The 17071-nt window shown below is 33.5% G+C and overlaps 5 protein-coding genes and 2 non-coding genes across 9 annotated transcripts; 4 read left to right on the plus strand and 3 right to left on the minus strand.

Annotated features, from left to right (window-relative positions):
* The first annotated feature begins 250 nt into the window (after window positions 1–250).
* On the plus strand, window positions 251–2567 carry LOC116340395 (senecionine N-oxygenase-like). The gene is made up of 6 exons (XM_031766871.1): window positions 251–292; window positions 726–991; window positions 1197–1558; window positions 1644–1895; window positions 1956–2119; window positions 2189–2567. The coding sequence occupies exons 1-6, from the start codon at window positions 275–277 to the stop codon at window positions 2474–2476; spliced, it is 1350 nt and encodes a 449-aa protein (XP_031622731.1). The 5' UTR covers window positions 251–274; the 3' UTR covers window positions 2477–2567.
* Window positions 2568–2909: 342 nt separating this feature from the next.
* Trnai-aau lies at window positions 2910–2983 on the minus strand. The gene has a single exon. It is a non-coding gene; the product is annotated as a tRNA-Ile (tRNA).
* A 670-nt stretch (window positions 2984–3653) lies between these two features.
* Trnai-aau lies at window positions 3654–3727 on the plus strand. The gene has a single exon. It is a non-coding gene; the product is annotated as a tRNA-Ile (tRNA).
* Window positions 3728–4264: 537 nt separating this feature from the next.
* On the plus strand, window positions 4265–7497 carry LOC116340398 (solute carrier family 17 member 9). The gene is made up of 7 exons (XM_031766875.1): window positions 4265–4818; window positions 4933–5104; window positions 5177–5392; window positions 5464–5859; window positions 6045–6261; window positions 6605–6712; window positions 7178–7497. The coding sequence occupies exons 1-7, from the start codon at window positions 4754–4756 to the stop codon at window positions 7315–7317; spliced, it is 1314 nt and encodes a 437-aa protein (XP_031622735.1). The 5' UTR covers window positions 4265–4753; the 3' UTR covers window positions 7318–7497.
* Window positions 7498–7526: 29 nt separating this feature from the next.
* LOC116340397 (elongator complex protein 3) lies at window positions 7527–9758 on the minus strand. Its single transcript, XM_031766874.1, has 6 exons — window positions 9621–9758; window positions 9230–9556; window positions 8600–9162; window positions 8231–8534; window positions 7854–8128; window positions 7527–7781 (listed from the first exon to the last, which is right to left on the minus strand). The coding sequence occupies exons 1-6, from the start codon at window positions 9637–9639 to the stop codon at window positions 7626–7628; spliced, it is 1644 nt and encodes a 547-aa protein (XP_031622734.1). The 5' UTR covers window positions 9640–9758; the 3' UTR covers window positions 7527–7625.
* A 230-nt stretch (window positions 9759–9988) lies between these two features.
* Window positions 9989–16923, minus strand: LOC116340393 (RING finger protein nenya-like). 3 transcript variants are annotated; one of them, XM_031766869.1, is made up of 3 exons: window positions 16819–16923; window positions 10965–11766; window positions 9989–10731 (listed from the first exon to the last, which is right to left on the minus strand). In XM_031766869.1, the coding sequence occupies exons 2-3, from the start codon at window positions 11384–11386 to the stop codon at window positions 10449–10451; spliced, it is 705 nt and encodes a 234-aa protein (XP_031622729.1). In that variant the 5' UTR covers window positions 11387–11766; window positions 16819–16923; the 3' UTR covers window positions 9989–10448. The 3 variants fall into 3 exon arrangements, with proteins under 3 accessions (XP_031622729.1, XP_031622725.1, XP_031622726.1); XM_031766865.1 differs by lacking the exon at window positions 16819–16923 and adding an exon at window positions 12030–12156; XM_031766866.1 differs by lacking the exon at window positions 16819–16923 and having other exon boundaries at window positions 10965–11856.
* LOC116340419 (kelch-like protein 40) lies at window positions 13727–14929 on the plus strand. Its single transcript, XM_031766899.1, has one exon. It carries the CDS (start codon window positions 13727–13729, stop codon window positions 14927–14929), a length of 1203 nt encoding a protein of 400 aa, XP_031622759.1.
* Window positions 16924–17071: the final 148 nt, after the last annotated feature.

Below are 17071 nucleotides of genomic sequence, written 5' to 3' on the forward strand. Positions count from 1 at the left end.
AGGTATGATGGCGCTGATTAGCGAGACTCGCATAAAAAAGTCTCCAATCTCATATATGTGTCATCCACGTGTAAGTTTCATATACAACTGAAACCCAAATCCCTTATATTGTATATATTATATATTGAATAAAGCTATAAGATAATACTATCACTGTGACCTATCCGATTGAGTCCGTAATGTATAATTGTATTTAGTATGAGATAAATTACAACGAACGATGTTGGCGATATGATTAGTTAATTTTTGGCATTCATTCGAATCACATCTATAAATGAATTTTCTTGTTACAGTTTGTTTCTTTTACTTTCTTTTTCTAAATTTTTAGTGATAAAAAGAGAATTGAAAAAAGTATGAAAGTTTTATTTTGTTTTTCAACATTGATACACTTAATTGGTATCAAAAATACTCATATACGTATTTCGAAAGCACTAAAGTGTATTAATGTTGAAAAACAAAATAAAAGTTTCATACTTCTTTCAATTAAAATACACGTAAATCACCATAATTTTATACAATAAAAAGAGATTTAATTTTAATTAAATGAATAAGATTTATTTTACTGAAAAGCCATATACTTGCTTACGTCAATCTGTTGTGTGTTATTGCAATTGATATGTGTATACTCACGTGAGCTTATGCTTGAATGTACTATATGTGACGTGTGCAAATATGTGGCTTTTTATCATATCTCTAATCTAATCGAACGAAAAAAAAATTCGCAGATTTTTGTCGGGCTGTTGCTTGTATTTGCTGTAATTCAAATCGTTGCAGCTTCTACCAACAATGGGAATAGAATCGTTTTGAATGTAGCTGTTATTGGAGCGGGACCAGCAGGTCTTTGTAGCGCCAAACACTGTCTTGCCGAAGGTCATGAAGTAACCGTCTACGAACAAAGTGAAGAGATCGGTGGAGTGTGGTATTATACTGATGAAATCGGCAAAGATAAATACGGTAATCCAATTCACTCGCCCATGTACCAAGGACTAAGGTATTTCACAAAAAATATACAAACAATTTTTAGCCATGTAAACACATCAATTTTGAGAAACACTGTTTGTCCGGCAATATACTATTTCACTATCATGTTAATTGATTCTGTGCCTGTCAATCTATTCAAATTACCAAACAAATGTACTTGATATTAACACATGTAGACAACTGAAATCTGACTTTTGTTTTATTTATTACACTAGAACAAATACGCCCTACCAAGTGATGACTTTTTCCAACTTTTCTTATCCAACAAATACAACACCTTTCCCACCACAAACAGACGTACTGAAATATCTCCATTCATATGCAAACCATTTCGAATTGGGAAAAGTAATCAAATTGAGTCATTTGGTCGTTCGTGTGCTTCCGATCGAAAATGATAAATGGGAAGTTCTTGTGAAAAATTTACAGAAAAATACATTCGAAACGATAGTCTATGATGTTGTTTTCGTCTGCAGCGGCCAACAATCAAAGCCATTTATTCCAAATATTGATGGTGCCGATGAATTTAAGGGGAAAATAATTCACAGTCATGATTATCGCAAACCGGAACCATTTCGCAGTAAGATTTTAAAATATGGTTTTCAAAAACTATGTTCCTTTTTGGGTTCAAATGATATTCACAATTGTTCGCCTCAAAATCATAGATACAAATGTTCTTGTCATCGGTCCAGGACCAAGTGGAACTGATTTAGTGGCTCAGTTGTCAAAAGTCGTAAACCGCTTAACATTCAGCCGGCATAAAATTGTCAATGAAACAGCGGAAGCTCGCAAGGAACGTCAAAGTCTATACTCATCCAATGTGATACTAAAAGATGATGTGACACGTTTCACTTCAACTGGCGCTGAATTTATCGATGGATCCCATGAAACATTTGATGTGGTGTTCTTCGCAACAGGTTGACATTTTTCCATTTTCATACTCTTGTACGTATTTACCATAATTTTTGTCATTCTAGGTTACAATCTTTCATTTCCATTTTTAAGTGTCGACTCTGGTGTTTATATTGAGAAGAAATTAATTCAGCCATTATATAAGCAAATCTTCAATGCGAAACATCCAACAATGGCTTTTATTGGCACACCAAGGCTTTTCACAAATGCTTATATGTTCGATTTTCAAGTAAACTATGCAAACATGATTATGAATTATTTTTGAGAATGAAACTAAACGGTGTTATGATTGATTTAGGTTCGATTCGCGATGAAATTCTTACCGGGTGCGAAGAAATTGCCAACAAAAACAGAAATGATGGAAGATGTGCACATTTTTGAAAAAGAGACACTTTCGATAGAAGATTGGAAAGAATATGTTAAACAATTATCGGAATTAGCTGCCATTGAACCTGTTCCAGACGTCCTTCTGAACATTGCCAAAGAAAATTTCGTAGGAAGAGTTCGTGAGCCAAACGACTTCCGAAAATATCGATACATAATAATTGATGACAAAACATTTAGAAAAGAAAAATACATAACATAACGCCGGTTGTAATGCTTTCTTATTTAATTATTGTTTGAAATATACAAATATCACTGTTTATCGGTTCTATCCCGTATAGACTACCAACACAGATGACTAACTAGCACTTTTTGTTTTTAAGAGCTGAAGCAGCATGTCTTTGCAATTTCAAACATTCTATTGCCGCAGGTAACCATCTAAGAACAAGGTAAAGAGATCGGCGAATTTACTCCGATCCAATGGGAGGAAATGACAGCTGGAAGAGACTTGAAGTCTTCACATCCTCTCATTGCTCCGATCAGTTCAGTTGATTACATTGCGCTAATAACGTAAAGATCGTGAAAGGACAAATCTCGAAATATTTCAAAATTTCCATTAAAAAAAAAATGGAACAGTTTTTGACTATTTGTCGTGTTCATCGAGAAATGTGATCAAAACGAAATGAAAAAAATAGTGGCCCATTACGGGATCGAACCGTAGACCTTCGCGTTATTAGCACGACGCTCTAACCAACTGAGCTAATGGGCCGATGAAATCGAATTGGCCGACTAACATAAATGAGACGAAGGCGGATTCAACCGCTGATAACTCGAACTCGAACTTGAAATTTCACATATTTACGCCTGAGGAGATTTTGTTGAGTGTTGAACATTTGAAATTTCATCAAAAGAATCAAACAAAAATCTCTTTTAAATAAACTTGTGTCAATGCATATAATGTTGCAAAGTTGTGCAATCTTATTTTGTCCGGAGGCGTTTGTTAAATCTTCAATATTTACGTTCAATAAATGGATTCGTGTTTGGAATATATTCAAGTTTGTCCTAACAGATGAGTTAAAATATTCCGACAACACAAAAATATCGAACGGCCTATGCAACGCGCGAACGAATTCGCATCAAAAATTTAACGTTGCCTTCATTGAAATCGGAAATCGAAGTACTCAATTTGGTCATTTGCTATTTATTCATTTTTTCAATCTGAACATTTCACGGCGAATCTTTTTATGACGCAAAAATCAAGAAAATCTATTGAAACATTTATTTTTATGCCAAAATTCCATCAAAATTTTAAAATTGTTATATTTTCATTGTATTGCTGTTAAATTATGTCATAGTTCTGAAATAATCTACAGAGTTCCATCAATTTTTAATTTCTTATCATAGATCTCGCTTTCGTCATATGTCGTTTGAATTTTAACGGCCCATTAGCTCAGTTGGTTAGAGCGTCGTGCTAATAACGCGAAGGTCTACGGTTCGATCCCGTAATGGGCCACTAATTTTTTTTTTCATTTCGTTTTGATCACATTTCTAAACGAAAACACTTAAATTATGACGAATTTGAAACTTAGTGGGATTTCAAGTGTTATAAAGAAATATTTTTACGAGAAATTGGTACTTTTCCGATAAACTGTTGCCTAATTCATAAAAATCAAGTGCTCTGCTTAAATAAAAATCCGAAATTTGTGGAGAAAATAGAGCATTTTTCAAGTTCCCAATCAAATGCTCACTTCATTTTCAACGGGAAAAAGTTTGAAATTATTTTTCCTTTCAGAAAACGGCTCAAGACTATATCTTAGAGGCAAAGTTGATCAAAGTGCGGTTAAAATCATCTTATTATTATCCAAACACTCTATATTTCTTTCCAACTTAACTCATTTTGTGTGTGTTAAAATAATTCAAATTTCAAACGCTAGCCCAAAATTCACCAGTCATTTAGCCCGAATTTCACCACGCACAGCTGACACGTTGACGTTTCATTGTATGGTGGTGAGTTGAAGTTTGTTGCACTGACAGACACCGAGTCTGAATTGTTTATCAGTACTTGTTGGCATTTTTTTCACTCTCTCTCTCTGTCTCCGTATTGTGTGTGCCAATAAAATAATAAAAATAATCGCATACACTTGCACGATCAATGTATTAAATCAAACAATAACGCAAGTAACATCTGTTTATCTTCGCATCGAAGACGAACTAAATCTGATAATTCATTTGGTTCCATACGCAAATCGTTCGTAATTGTTTCCAGTGTATTTCAATATGTGTGTTTAATCGAGACGAACATTCTATTTTCTCTGTATCGTCGACGCAACATTACATTGAACGTGGACATTCAAAATGTAAACGTAGCTCCACCAAACGAAAAAACTCCACATTTTCTTTATACGAATTTAAAAAGAACAAATAATTGTAATAAATAGAAAGTAGAAAATTATAAGATAATGTCGACGAATTGACATAATAGGCCTAGAATTGACAGCAATACATAAAGAACATACAAGTTCCTGGCAACCAAACAAGAATGGACGAAAAACTCAAATATTCATTGTTACGAGATCCCAACGATGACATCAGCATTTGGACAAGGTTTTTATGTGTTTTTAATTCAAATTAGTTGAAACCAGTCAACCAGTCCACCTGTGAATGTTGATGCTTTTATGAAACTCTTGTAACGAAAATTAATTTTCTTGACTTTTTCAGGCATGAAAAGCGGCTGTGGTTCATGACATTGTTGATGGGAACGTGTATGCTGTACGCGACACGAACATCGGTTCCTTTATTACTGCCAGCTGTCTCTAGCGAATTTCGATGGAGCAAAACGGAATCGGGAACCGTATTGAGCTCATTCTTTTGGGGCTACACCATTACACAGGTAATATCAAAAGAAAATCTCGAATTTACACTGAAAAAATTATACCCAAAAATATGTTTCTTCCATCGTCAGGTTTTGGGTGGATACTTTAGCGATCGAATGGGTGGCCAACGCGTAATATTTGTAGCGGCAATTGGTTGGTCATTAATCACATTTTGGATGCCAGAACTGCTTGTGCTAACACCGCGACAATGGTATTACACCATTCCATTTATAGTGACAATAAGAATATTGAATGGCGCCTTACAAGGTGTTCATTTTCCCAGCATGATCAGCATCACTAGTCAGGTATTGAGCACGTATTTTTTTCTGTGGTGAATTGATTTTTATTAAAAGGAGGACCTTTATTTTTATTTCAGTATTTAAATTCAAGTGAGCGTTCTAGTTTCTTTAGCATGTTAACGTCGGGTTCGGCGCTTGGTACACTGTTGACCGGCATCCTAGGATCATTTATATTAGACTATTTTGGATGGCAGATGGCCTTTCGGATAATTGGATTTTTGGGCATTGTATGGGCGTTGATGATGCGATTTTATACAATGTCATCGGATCGAAATCGAATTATCAATCTATCGATACCAAGTCGATTGTGCACAACAAATGTTGGTGCAAATGATTCGGTACCATGGCTACTTCTGTTTCGAAGATCGGCATTCTGGGCCATGGTCATTGCACACGCATGCCAAAATAATTGCTTCTTTGTACTACTTTCATGGCTACCAACGTACTTTCATGAAGGTTTTCCACAAGCAAAGGTATGTTATTATGGTTTTTTGCTGACTATGTTCAAAAAAAAAACTCCATTTAGTCTAACCATGATTAACATTTTTTTGTAGTTTGTCTATTTTTCACGTTTTTTACTCTTCAAGCAAGTTGAAGACCGTCTTTGTTTCATTTTTACACCAATAAAAGGTATTAACATCTGTTTATGTGTTTCCAGGGTTGGGTTGTGAATATGGTTCCATGGTTGGCGCTGCCGCCATGCACATTTTTAGGCAAATATATAACCGATTATCTAATAGCACGCGATTGGCCGGTGACGAGAGTGCGAAAAATTCTACAAAGCTGCTGTTTCATGTTCCAAAATATTGCTCTCCTTATTATGTGCCGAACAAAGAGTTTTCACACAGCACTCACATGCATGACTTTTGTGATCGGTACTTTTTTAAAAATCTATTTTGCTATTTTTATTTAATTCATTTGTTTAGAAATTAGAACTTTGCGAAGGAACGATGATGTCAAATATTTAACAGTTTACTTGTAAATAGCATGAATGGCTTTATTATATCACATAGGCCATATTGAGTATATATCAGTTTTTTTTACAATTTAACACGTCGTTCTTTCCATTTCATTTTCCATCATTTTGTGTGTGCTTTAATTGAACTCGAAATAAGCGATCGATTTGGTTTCAACAATTGATAGAATCGATTCACTGATATGAGTTTAATTGAAATTTTCCACAAATAATGGCATTTACTGATTTGTTTATTTGATTAGGCGCATCGGGGTTTCATAGTAGTGCTGTGATTGTTACACCACAAGACATCGCTCCCACACATTCCGGCTCAGTTTTTGGTTTGATGAATACATTCGGGGCCATTCCAGGTAATTTGAACAATTTTATTGGAAATTATTATCTCTTTTATTGACGACAAATGCATTACAAAAGATAAATTCTGAATTATATGTAAAACTTCAAAATATTATATTCATTATTGGAAATTGAATTTTGTTAATTCCATGTCAATTTTTTACATTGCAATTTCGTATCAAAATTCTTCAATTTAATTTAGTTAAAAAAAATAGAAATAATTAAAAAAAATACATTTTTTAAAAGAGAAAGGTTTAAAATCATTATTAATATTAATTTCAATTATTGGAAAAAACAACCAAATTTTTATTAAAAAAAAAAAAATTAAATTAGGAAAAATATTTAAAAATTCAAAAATCAAAATTTTTCAAGAAAAAAAACAAAACAAAATTTTACAAAAAAGATATCATATAATTTTACAAAAGATTTCAAACCCGTCTAAAAATTTTTTGAATTGATAAAAAATATTTTACTTCCAGGTTTTTTGGGTGTATACTTGGCCGGTCATATTTTAGAATTGACACAAAGTTGGTCTGCTGTATTTAGTACGGCAGCCCTCATAAATACTATCGGATGGGTAGTTTTCTGCGTCTTTGGCTCATCACAAAAAATTGTATAGAAATAAATAGGCAAAATACTAAATCAAATCAACGACATCACCGTTGACAACAGAAATCCGATCACAAGTCGCATCTCACACACAAATGTTTTTATGTTGAATACATTTTTTTCTCATGGACATTTTTTTTATTATTTAAAAATCAAAATAAGACCGAAAAAATTAATAGAACATATTTTTATTTATATAAATATTCATATTTTGTATCTAAAATGTGTAGATAGTTAAGCAAAAAAAAGTACATATTATATAAATTTGAAATAGAAAGTGATTTCAAATTCAGAAACAAAACGTTTTCTTATTTTTACTTAAATTGATTTTGACATGTATGGACCATCCAGTTCATATCCCATTTTACGATAATAATTTCGAGTACCAACACCAGAGATTACAGCCAATTTAGTGCTACCGTGCTCTTCACGAGAAATTCGTTCTGCTTCTTCCATTAATAGCATACCGAAACCCTGGAAACATCAAATTTTATTATTTAGCTTGCTGTTTTTGATTATGCTCCAATAAATTAAAAGAAAACTCACTTGATGTTGGAATTTAGTTGGGTCTCTAGCATTGACTGGTACGACCGAACCATAAACGTGCAACTCGCGAACGATGGAACATCGACCCTTAAGTTCCGGTCGAAATGTTTCGGACGAACATTTTCGCAATCGAAGCAATCCAACCAAAATGTCTTGTTCCGGATCTTCGTAGGATAAAAATGTTTCCCAACCACCATTTCCAACGTAGTCACGACGAATCAATTCAATTTGATACGGACGCACTTTACTGTGGATTTCAACTATACCAACTTCACCTGAAAAATTTTGAAGGAGAATGGTTTAATTTGATTCGTGACAATAACAACAACAACTTTGACAAATAAAAAAAAATACATATTAAGGTCCAATTAACTTACGTGTTCGAACGTCACGGCAGTCAGTGCCCAAGTCTTTCATTCGTGCCAAAGCTAACTCTCTCAAATTTCCATGTTCAACACCCGAACTGACCAATGGCATTGGAATATCACGTTGCACTCGATAGACTCTGGTCCATGGCGGCACTAATGCCAAAATTTTTGCCACCAAATCAATCAATTGTGATGGTGGATAACTCTTGTATCGGCCAGTTTTCCAAAGTTCATACAGACCGGTGCCTCGAATTACAAGTGTTGGATAGATTTTAAGGCCGTCCGCACGGAATGCGGGATTTTCAAAGAATTCCTGTAAAAAAGCAGAAAATTCAATATTTAAATTCATAAAAAATTCCAACAATTCTTGATACTCACAATAAACTGTTCAATATCCCGTTCAAAGTCCACATTCGGTAAATCTGGCATCATATGTGCGACAATTTTAAAGCCGGCATCCTTTGAAAAGTGAAAACTTTCACAAACCGCTCGAACGGTATGGCCTCGATTTGTGTCTCGTGCAACATCTTCATAAACCGACTGAACGCCAACCTCCAATCGTGTGCATCCATACGAAAGCATATCAGAAATGTGCCGTTTCAAACAATAATCGGGTCGAGTTTCGATTGTGATGCCAATGCATTTGGTTCGTGATTTCTCCGAGTATTTGACCGCTTCAGCCACACTTGAACTCGAATGTCCCGACAGTGCATCGTGCAAATTTCGAATAAAATAGTCACGGTACTCTTCTGATAAACACATAAATGTGCCGCCCATCACAATGAATTCCACTTTATCGACGGAATGACCGAGCTGTTGTAGCTGTTCCACTCGATGTCTTGTCTGTAAAAATGGATGGTATCGTGCACGAATCGCACGCATACTTGTCGGCTCATAGCCCGTATAACTTTGTGTTGAATATTCAAAATCACTGTCTGGACCTGTTGATTGAAAAACATATCGCACTAAATATATGTGGCACAAATTAGAACAAGCATGAGTACTTACCGCCGGGACAATAGACGCAAATATTTCCTGTCATATTGATGTGTGGACACCGATGTGGTTTGCACATAACAGCGACGACCGCTATACCGCTTGCCGTTCGAATTGGCTTGGCACGCAATTTTGGCAACAAAAAATGCTTAGCTTCGGTTGGCACCGCAGCAATAATATCGACTAGACGTGGCGATGTGTCCAAACCATATTTCGATGATATTCGCGATTTCATACGATTTAAATCAACATTTTTTTGTTTTTCATGCGCTTGGATCAATTCTTGAATTATCTCACCGATCACCATCAACATACGCTCCTCTTTACTCAAACCAATGCCTAAACAAACAAATCACATTGAATTACACTTTTTACAGTAAAATGTTTGGAAAAAAATTCTTACCCAATTTTTGGCGACCCATTTTCAATCAATTTTTCTTTGTCGTCTTTTTTTTACCGTAAAAATTGCTGCGTTTTATTTTGTTTCGTCACCTAAAGCAATAACATTAGAATGTATACACGTGCAAACCAAACTTTTTTGTGAGCTGTCAAACTGGGTTTGCAAGTGACATTATGAAATTCAACACTTTGACGATGTGGTGAGTTTCCAATGGAACGATGAGGTGAAATGTAAAGAGTATGGATGGTGCGAAATTTAAAATTAGTTTTTTTTTAACATTTTATGTTTATTTATTTAGTTTTAGTGTGGAAAAATTAAAAAATGGGAAACATTGAATTTTTTTCATTTGATTTTAACATTAAATGGTGATTTATGGTTTGAATACTGATTTTTTGAATGGATTTTTATCTTTTGTGAGTTTTTTCAACATTTTTGTGTGTCTTCTATCGTTTAATGAACGAAATTCATTGTAGTTGAAGGGAAATGTTGTCTTTATGTTTAAATTTTTTAAGCGATAATATTAAATAACAATTTCTTCCTTGAGAAATTAACTTTTTGAATGTTGAATGAACATTTTCATCTTAATAAAAATTGTTTTGTGTTTCTTTTAGTCACAACTAAGTGATATTTTGATCATAATAAGACCTTTCATAGAAAGTTAAACTTGAACTAAATAAAGATCATTGAAAAATAAGATCATTGGAATCAAATATCATGAAAATGAATTCAAAGCGATTGATTCAGCGTAAAATCGATTGATTGGAATTGATCGTCGGTTGGCCAGGTGGGAAAATCATTTTTTTGATGGGTGGGTTGTAGAGTTCGTTTCGATTATTTGAAATGCCAAGTAGATGAATTACTGACGTATGACCGGTCACTTGGTGGATTGAAGTACCTCGAACTTTCAACAATTGAAGCGTCCAATGTTCGCGGCGACTGAGGTGGGGCATTTCGGTACTGACTCGGTGACATGTAGAATTTTTGTTTTTCAGGCGATGATCTTTTCCGCGCTGCTTGCTGCCGTTTTTTTCGCAATAGCTTCTCCACTATTTCCCTTTCACGTCGCTTTCGATCAATTTCTTCGATTTTTCGGTCCAGCTCCTCTTGTTCGCGTCTGACAAAATGATAAACAACAAATATTTGCGTTATTTATAACAAAATATACGATTTGCGAATTTGTGAAGCAGTTAATAAAATTGGATTCGATGAGTCATGTGAATGTGAAATACTTAACATGAATTATTCGTCATGCCATACAAACGACTTATCAAAATTGATTTAAAATGGACTTTTTTCCCAAAAAAAAAAATCGAAATTTCCAAAAGAACCCTCTACAAATGTGAATACCTTGCTTTTTCTGCGCGTCCAATGATGATCTTCAATTTTGCGATGTTTTCGTTCGTTTTTTCTATCTCTTTATCCACCTTTTTCGTTTCGAGTTGAATTTTGCGGTGGACATTTTTGGCGTTGTCGAATAGTTTGTTCATATGAAGCATAGTCACTTCGCTGTGAGTTGCCATGAATTTCCATGAATTTTTCATTTCTTTGGCTTCATGGGCCGAATTTTCGAACAAAGATCGGTATCGCGTTGGCATGTCTTCACGAACTGTCATGAATTTGGTCGGTTCTTTGCAGTATCCACAGTTTGGCTCCGAATTTTTTGTGCAATTAATGCATAAAAGATGCGAACATTTCGTAAAATAACACCTTTCATTTGGTGCCAATGGTTTCAACGTGACAAAACACGAATTGCATTTGAATGCCGGCATTTTTAACACCAACTGTACTCGACTGTTTTTCAATAAGTTTTTTTATCACTGTTTTTGTCACGATTTTTCGTTTCTATCACACTTTCTTCTGCTCGACGCAATGTTTGACAATGGTTTGCACGAAAAATGGCTTGAAATAAATCAGCAACTCAAATGACGTGTTTCTTCAATGACGATTATAGACCAACTGAGCCAAATCACTTGACATCTCTCGTCGCAGCGAGTTCGATTTGGAATTAGAAAGCACTCAAACTGTAAATTTTATCACGAATCTTGTGTGCGTTTGTTTATTGTTACTGCAAAATGCCGGCAAGCTGGCTTGTTTTTGATTATTATCTTTGGCTCGCGGTTAATAACAGATAAGTTGAGTCGTAAAACAACTGTAATTTGAAACAAGTAAACTGAATGTGATAAAGTTGCATAAAGTAGAATGTAAATGATTCAAGAGAAGAAGGAAATTTGAATGGTTAAATCAATGTTGTTTGCATTTTTTGCAACAAAAACAATATCAAAAGATATGTTGTATGGAACACAGCTGTAGTATATCAACGATTATTGCGTTATCAATATTTCCGAAAATAGCTCTTTTGATCTTTGTTTGAAAAAATAAATACGATTGAATTTAGTAAACATAAGTCTGTACTGTTTAAATGTAGTTTAATGAGACAAAAAAGTGTATTTGGAACTTATATGTTGTTATATCACTCTACTAATGAAAGGATTGTACTTGTCAAAAAAATGTTCGATGGAGAACAGACATCACAGTATGAACTGTCACATTCTTTTTCCTTCACTCTGACACTTGTTGAAATACGCCGTCTGGCTGATATGCTTGTGTTGGAGCTTGCGAATAAAATACATCGCAGTTCTCTCGTTTACAACTTGAATGTCGTGTTATCAATTGTTCAGTGAACAACAATGTTCACTTTCATATTTTGTACAATGTACATTATATTACAGGAAAAGTATTACAGGAAAAGTCTTATAAAGCAACTCATATTTATTTATGTTTCTACTTTTCCGCATACCTAGTGTGAGTAAGTTATTGTATTGGGATAAAAAAATAAATTCACCCTAAAACAGGAGATTTTGAGCCATGTTAATGTGTGTTTTTTTCATGAAACTATGGCACGGTAATTATGAGTAGATTCCGAGTCTAAGATTCCAAAAATGTGTGTATATGTTTGATAAATTGGTGATTTCAATAGCAGACATGCATCTTTGAAAATTTGGAAGTAGTAATAAAAAAGAAGGATTGACAAGCCAGAAGTCATCAGAAAAAGAAGGTGCGCACTCGATTTCTGTTTTTGTGCATTCGAAGTAAAAAAAACTACTAAGCTTTTGAAATGTAAACATTAGATCAAAAAAAAAAAAAAAAACGCGCGCAAGTGTTTTTTCGGCGTATCTAAATCGCAGTGTGTATTTTTTTTATCAGTTTATAAACACTTGAAAAAAAACAAAAGAATAGCAAAGAGAATAATGTTTTGTCATATTTGTTTCGAAGAGCCCTGGCCAAAAGTGGAAAGAAAGCAAATAATCATCGTATCGTTTACAATCATTGAAGTTTTCTTTGTACTTTGAACCGTTTCAACAAACTTCTCACCAGCTCCGTAATATTTCTTTAATTTGATGATCTCAGCCAAAAATATTTGTCGTTCACCATTTAGTGTGTTGCCATGTAGCGAAGCGAGAAAAATTGCGTTTTATGACTTTTTTTGATTTATGTAAAGCTGAGATCGTTCGTTCCTTTTCAAGTGCATTTACGCAGAAGCCGGAGTCGAATGTGTTTTTCAGCCGATATGACTTATATGGATCGATTATGAAAGATCTGCTTATGTGACAAATGAATAAGGAATAATTGAAAGTATTTACTGTTTACACTAATACAAATACAATGGCTGCTTATGAATTTATCGCCTCATTCCATTCAATAAACATCAAATATAATTTTAGAAATCAAGAAGTCTTTTACTGAATAAGTATGAAGAGAGATTTCAGTTAAGATTTTAACGTTGAAAAAAGAAGTTCATTTCTTAGCAGCGGAAACTTTTCACACACAAACATTCTATTAACTCAAAAAACTCTACTCAACAGTCAAGTTGGTTTAAAATTCAGGAAAGACTCATTGAAAAAAAATTAATTTCTCAAAATAATTTCAATTCAGAACGAACGTGTGTAAAGTACATTTAAAAGAAAATTCAAAAATGGCAAAAAATTGAGCATATTCTGGTGAATGATTCGGTATTTCAAGGAGTTTCAAATTTGTATTTGGACTCCAGTTTAAGCGATGTGAATTTCGTGTTCGAGAATGAAACTCAAAAAATTCCGGCAAATAAAGCAATGTTAGCTGCCTTGAGTCCAGTGTTTAAAGCGATGTTTTTCGGACCAAACAAAGAAAAGGGTGATGTAAAAATAGCCGATGCTAATGGCCAAACTTTCAAAGAGTTTTTACAATTTTTTTACTTGAACAATGTGAAAATCAGCATGGAATGTATCGAAGATGTGATTCGTTTGGCAGACAAATACCTTATAATAGATTGTGTTAAGGAATGTGCATCGAAACTTGTGAATAATCTTTCATTGGATGATATTTGCTTTGGCTATCAATTGGCCATCATTCTTGGTGCTCCTGAATTAAGAAAATATTGTGAAAAAATGATCAGCGCATTTCCACTGGACATATTCAAATCAAATACATTTCTCCAATGCAATCAAATCATTTTGCAACATATTTTGGAAATCGATACACTGCAATGCAAAGAATCAGATGTATTTGATGCTTGCTTGTTATGGGCCAAACAATATTGTAAACAAAATGGAATTGATGAGAACAAACCGGAAAATTTGAAAGCAGCATTGAAAGAATCGTTTGAATTGATTAGATTTGGAGCAATGAAAGTGGATGACTTCACTGTACACGCTAGAATGTATTCGGGAATGTTTACAAATGATGAATTGGCTGATCTTTTGTTTACAACTACTATTTCCGATTATATATCGAATAAATTTGCAAAAGAACCGAGAAAAGCACCCGCTTTTCAATGGAACAACGAACAAATGCTGATTTGTAATTTTGATAATACCATGAGTTCGCTGAATTGTTGGGTCAAAGATTATAGGTATCCACATTTTTCAACAAACTGTGCCGTTTTGTTGGGCGAAATCTATTTTCATCGATTACAAAAACACGATTGTGGCTCAAGTAAACCATCTCAATTGACATTGAACGTAAAAATTATCGAATTTAGTGATCATTCATTTGAGTCGTGCGTTCTTAAAAGAGTCCTCTTCAACGGTCAAGTATCTTATGCATCTGCAAATGAGTCAAAAATAAAATTGTCACGACCAATATTGATTAATCCACGGAAAATGTACCAAATTACGTGGGAAGGATCCTCGGATAATTATTACTATTATGAAACAGACTATTCTGATGTGAATGTTAACAATTACCTTACAGTCAAATTACATTCCGAATATAATCATAATCGTCATTATCAAAGAGTTGGACTAATTTCTCGTTTATGTTTCAATCGACTGTAAAATGAGTGCGTCAATCACTTCGCAATTAATCAGTTTTTAACGAAAAATTATATTAAACAATTATATATTACTTTCCAGTTACATAAGCAAAAATCATACAAAAATGTAAACATTTCTTTTAAAATAATTTTATTAATTCAATAAAAAGTTATTTTTGCGTAATTTTAGAATTAAGTAAATTTACATTTTAAAAAGCAACATTTTAATTAATTAACGGTCAAAAACATTCTTTAACTTCATAAAATTATATGTTTTTTTTTTTTAATGTGAATAAAAAAAATGTCATCATAAATTCAAATGTTTCGATAACTTGTGGCTCTTGATTCAAACAGTACGAGAACACATTGAATATATCAACAGATGTAAGTACACCAAAAATATGTCAGCAATAACTTTTGACCAACTGTAAGAGGCATAACACTATCAACAACATCAGTTTTCCTCCTTATGCGGTCATTTTTTCAGAAATTTGGACTTTTGCCTCCATTATGATTAATTTTGTGCTAAGTTCGCTCAATGTTTGATGAAGACTTTAGAGAAATTACAAAAGAATAGCAAAGAGAATGATTTGTTGTCATATTTGTTTCAAAGAGCCATAATCATCGTATCGTTTACATCTCAAATACAAACATTGAAATGTTTTCACAAGAAGAACAAGCTGATATCCTATACACAACAGCATCCAAAGATTATAAATCGAATTTATTTAACCAAAAACCACGATCCAGCTCCGTTTACGAATGGAATGCTGAAAAACAATTGGATTTTCGACAAACATATACAGATAAAATTGCATACGTGCAGATGAGCAACAGTTATCTAATATTTAAGGTTAATTATCCCGTTTCGTTAGGCAAAATTCATTTGAAACATTTTCAAGACAAGAATATTCCATTTTATGTAAATTATACTTCAAGAATTAACATAAAATTAATTGAATACCATGATTGCTTCCACAATGTTCGTTTGAACAACGTTATTTTTTCATGCCAAGAGTATATATGGCCGTTTGTGGTTTTGCCAAAACCGATTATTGTCAGTCCACGAAAAATGTATAAAATAGTATGGGATACCCAAAATGACTATTCAAATCACTTCTATAAAGCGACAGATAGTGATTGTACTGCGAAATTAAATGAAGATATCACAGCAGAATTTTACTACCAACAGAGAGATGCTGAATTTAAAAAATTAAATTGTACCGGAATTGTCTCACGTTTGTGCTTCAGTAAACTGTGATTGCTACGCCTATTCAATCGCAATATGAATTTATCATTTCAATTGTGAGTCATCTCTAAAACAATACAACTTTTTTATGTTTAAGTAATATTTTTTTACAATTTTTTATCTAAAATAACAAAAAATAACTTTTTACATAATTTTATCAATTCAATCCAAAGTCATTTTTTCGTAAGATCATATTTTAATTGATTAACGGCCAAAAAACATCCTTTAAATTCATAAAATTCTATGTTTTTAATAATAATTTGAATAAAAAATATTTCATCATAAATTCAAATGTTTCGATAACTTGATTCAAACAGTTCGAGAAAACATTGAATATATCAACAGATGTAAGTACACCAAAAACAATAACCAAGCGTTCAGAAAGACATACATTTATGTGAGCAATTGAATGATGCTTGCATCATTTGATGCGCATCGCTAGTGCTTTCGTTTTGCGTTCGGAGCACTTCGTGCGCTGCCGAAGATCCGAATGTATGGCGACAGCACAATCGATGCGCATCAAATGATGCAAGCATCATTCAATTGCTCGCATAAATGTATGTCTTTCTGAACGCTTGACAATAACTTCTAATCATTGCATGTAATCATTCAGTTCATTCATGTCAAGAAAAAAACATTTTTGAATTTGACCAATCACTTACTTTCAATTTTGGTTTAAATTTTAACAGACACATTTTTTTCAATTGACAACACATACTTTTTATCGCCTAATAGAAACACACTGCAACTGAAAGGCCCCATGCCTTTCAATTGCTTCTTTTTTCGCCATAAATAGCCATTGATACGAAATGCTCAATTTCACACCTCATTTACTCGCAAATATAATACAATCCAATTCAATGTCACATGTGTTTTCTAATCTCCACTTTAACCAATTGTATGTGGACGAATGAA

This window comes from Contarinia nasturtii, unplaced genomic scaffold (assembly GCF_009176525.2).
Source record: "Contarinia nasturtii isolate CC-2019 unplaced genomic scaffold, AAFC_CNas_1.1 Cnas_scaffold_676, whole genome shotgun sequence".
NCBI classification, from domain to species: Eukaryota; Metazoa; Arthropoda; class Insecta; order Diptera; family Cecidomyiidae; genus Contarinia; species Contarinia nasturtii.

Excerpts from the sequence above, each read along its gene's own strand:
- LOC116340395 (XM_031766871.1), top strand. Across the intron at positions 1,896-1,955 it reads TGTGGTGTTCTTCGCAACAG|GTTACAATCTTTCATTTCCA; the intron begins GTTGACATTTTT and ends TTGTCATTCTAG. Across the intron at positions 2,120-2,188 it reads CTTATATGTTCGATTTTCAA|GTTCGATTCGCGATGAAATT; the intron begins GTAAACTATGCA and ends TGATTGATTTAG.
- LOC116340398 (XM_031766875.1), top strand. The coding sequence starts at position 4,754 with ATGGACGAAAAACTCAAATATTCATTGTTACGAGATCCCAACGATGAC. Across the intron at positions 4,819-4,932 it reads GACATCAGCATTTGGACAAG|GCATGAAAAGCGGCTGTGGT; the intron begins GTTTTTATGTGT and ends TGACTTTTTCAG. Across the intron at positions 5,860-6,044 it reads AAGGTTTTCCACAAGCAAAG|GGTTGGGTTGTGAATATGGT; the intron begins GTATGTTATTAT and ends ATGTGTTTCCAG.
- LOC116340397 (XM_031766874.1), bottom strand. Across the intron at positions 8,129-8,230 it reads CTGCCGTGACGTTCGAACAC|GTGAAGTTGGTATAGTTGAA; the intron begins GTAAGTTAATTG and ends AAAATTTTTCAG. Across the intron at positions 7,782-7,853 it reads CAACTAAATTCCAACATCAA|GGTTTCGGTATGCTATTAAT; the intron begins GTGAGTTTTCTT and ends TGATGTTTCCAG.
- LOC116340393 (XM_031766869.1), bottom strand. The coding sequence starts at position 11,386 with ATGCCGGCATTCAAATGCAATTCGTGTTTTGTCACGTTGAAACCATTG. Across the intron at positions 10,732-10,964 it reads GGACGCGCAGAAAAAGCAAG|ACGCGAACAAGAGGAGCTGG; the intron begins GTATTCACATTT and ends TCATTTTGTCAG.
- LOC116340419 (XM_031766899.1), top strand. The coding sequence starts at position 13,727 with ATGTTAGCTGCCTTGAGTCCAGTGTTTAAAGCGATGTTTTTCGGACCA.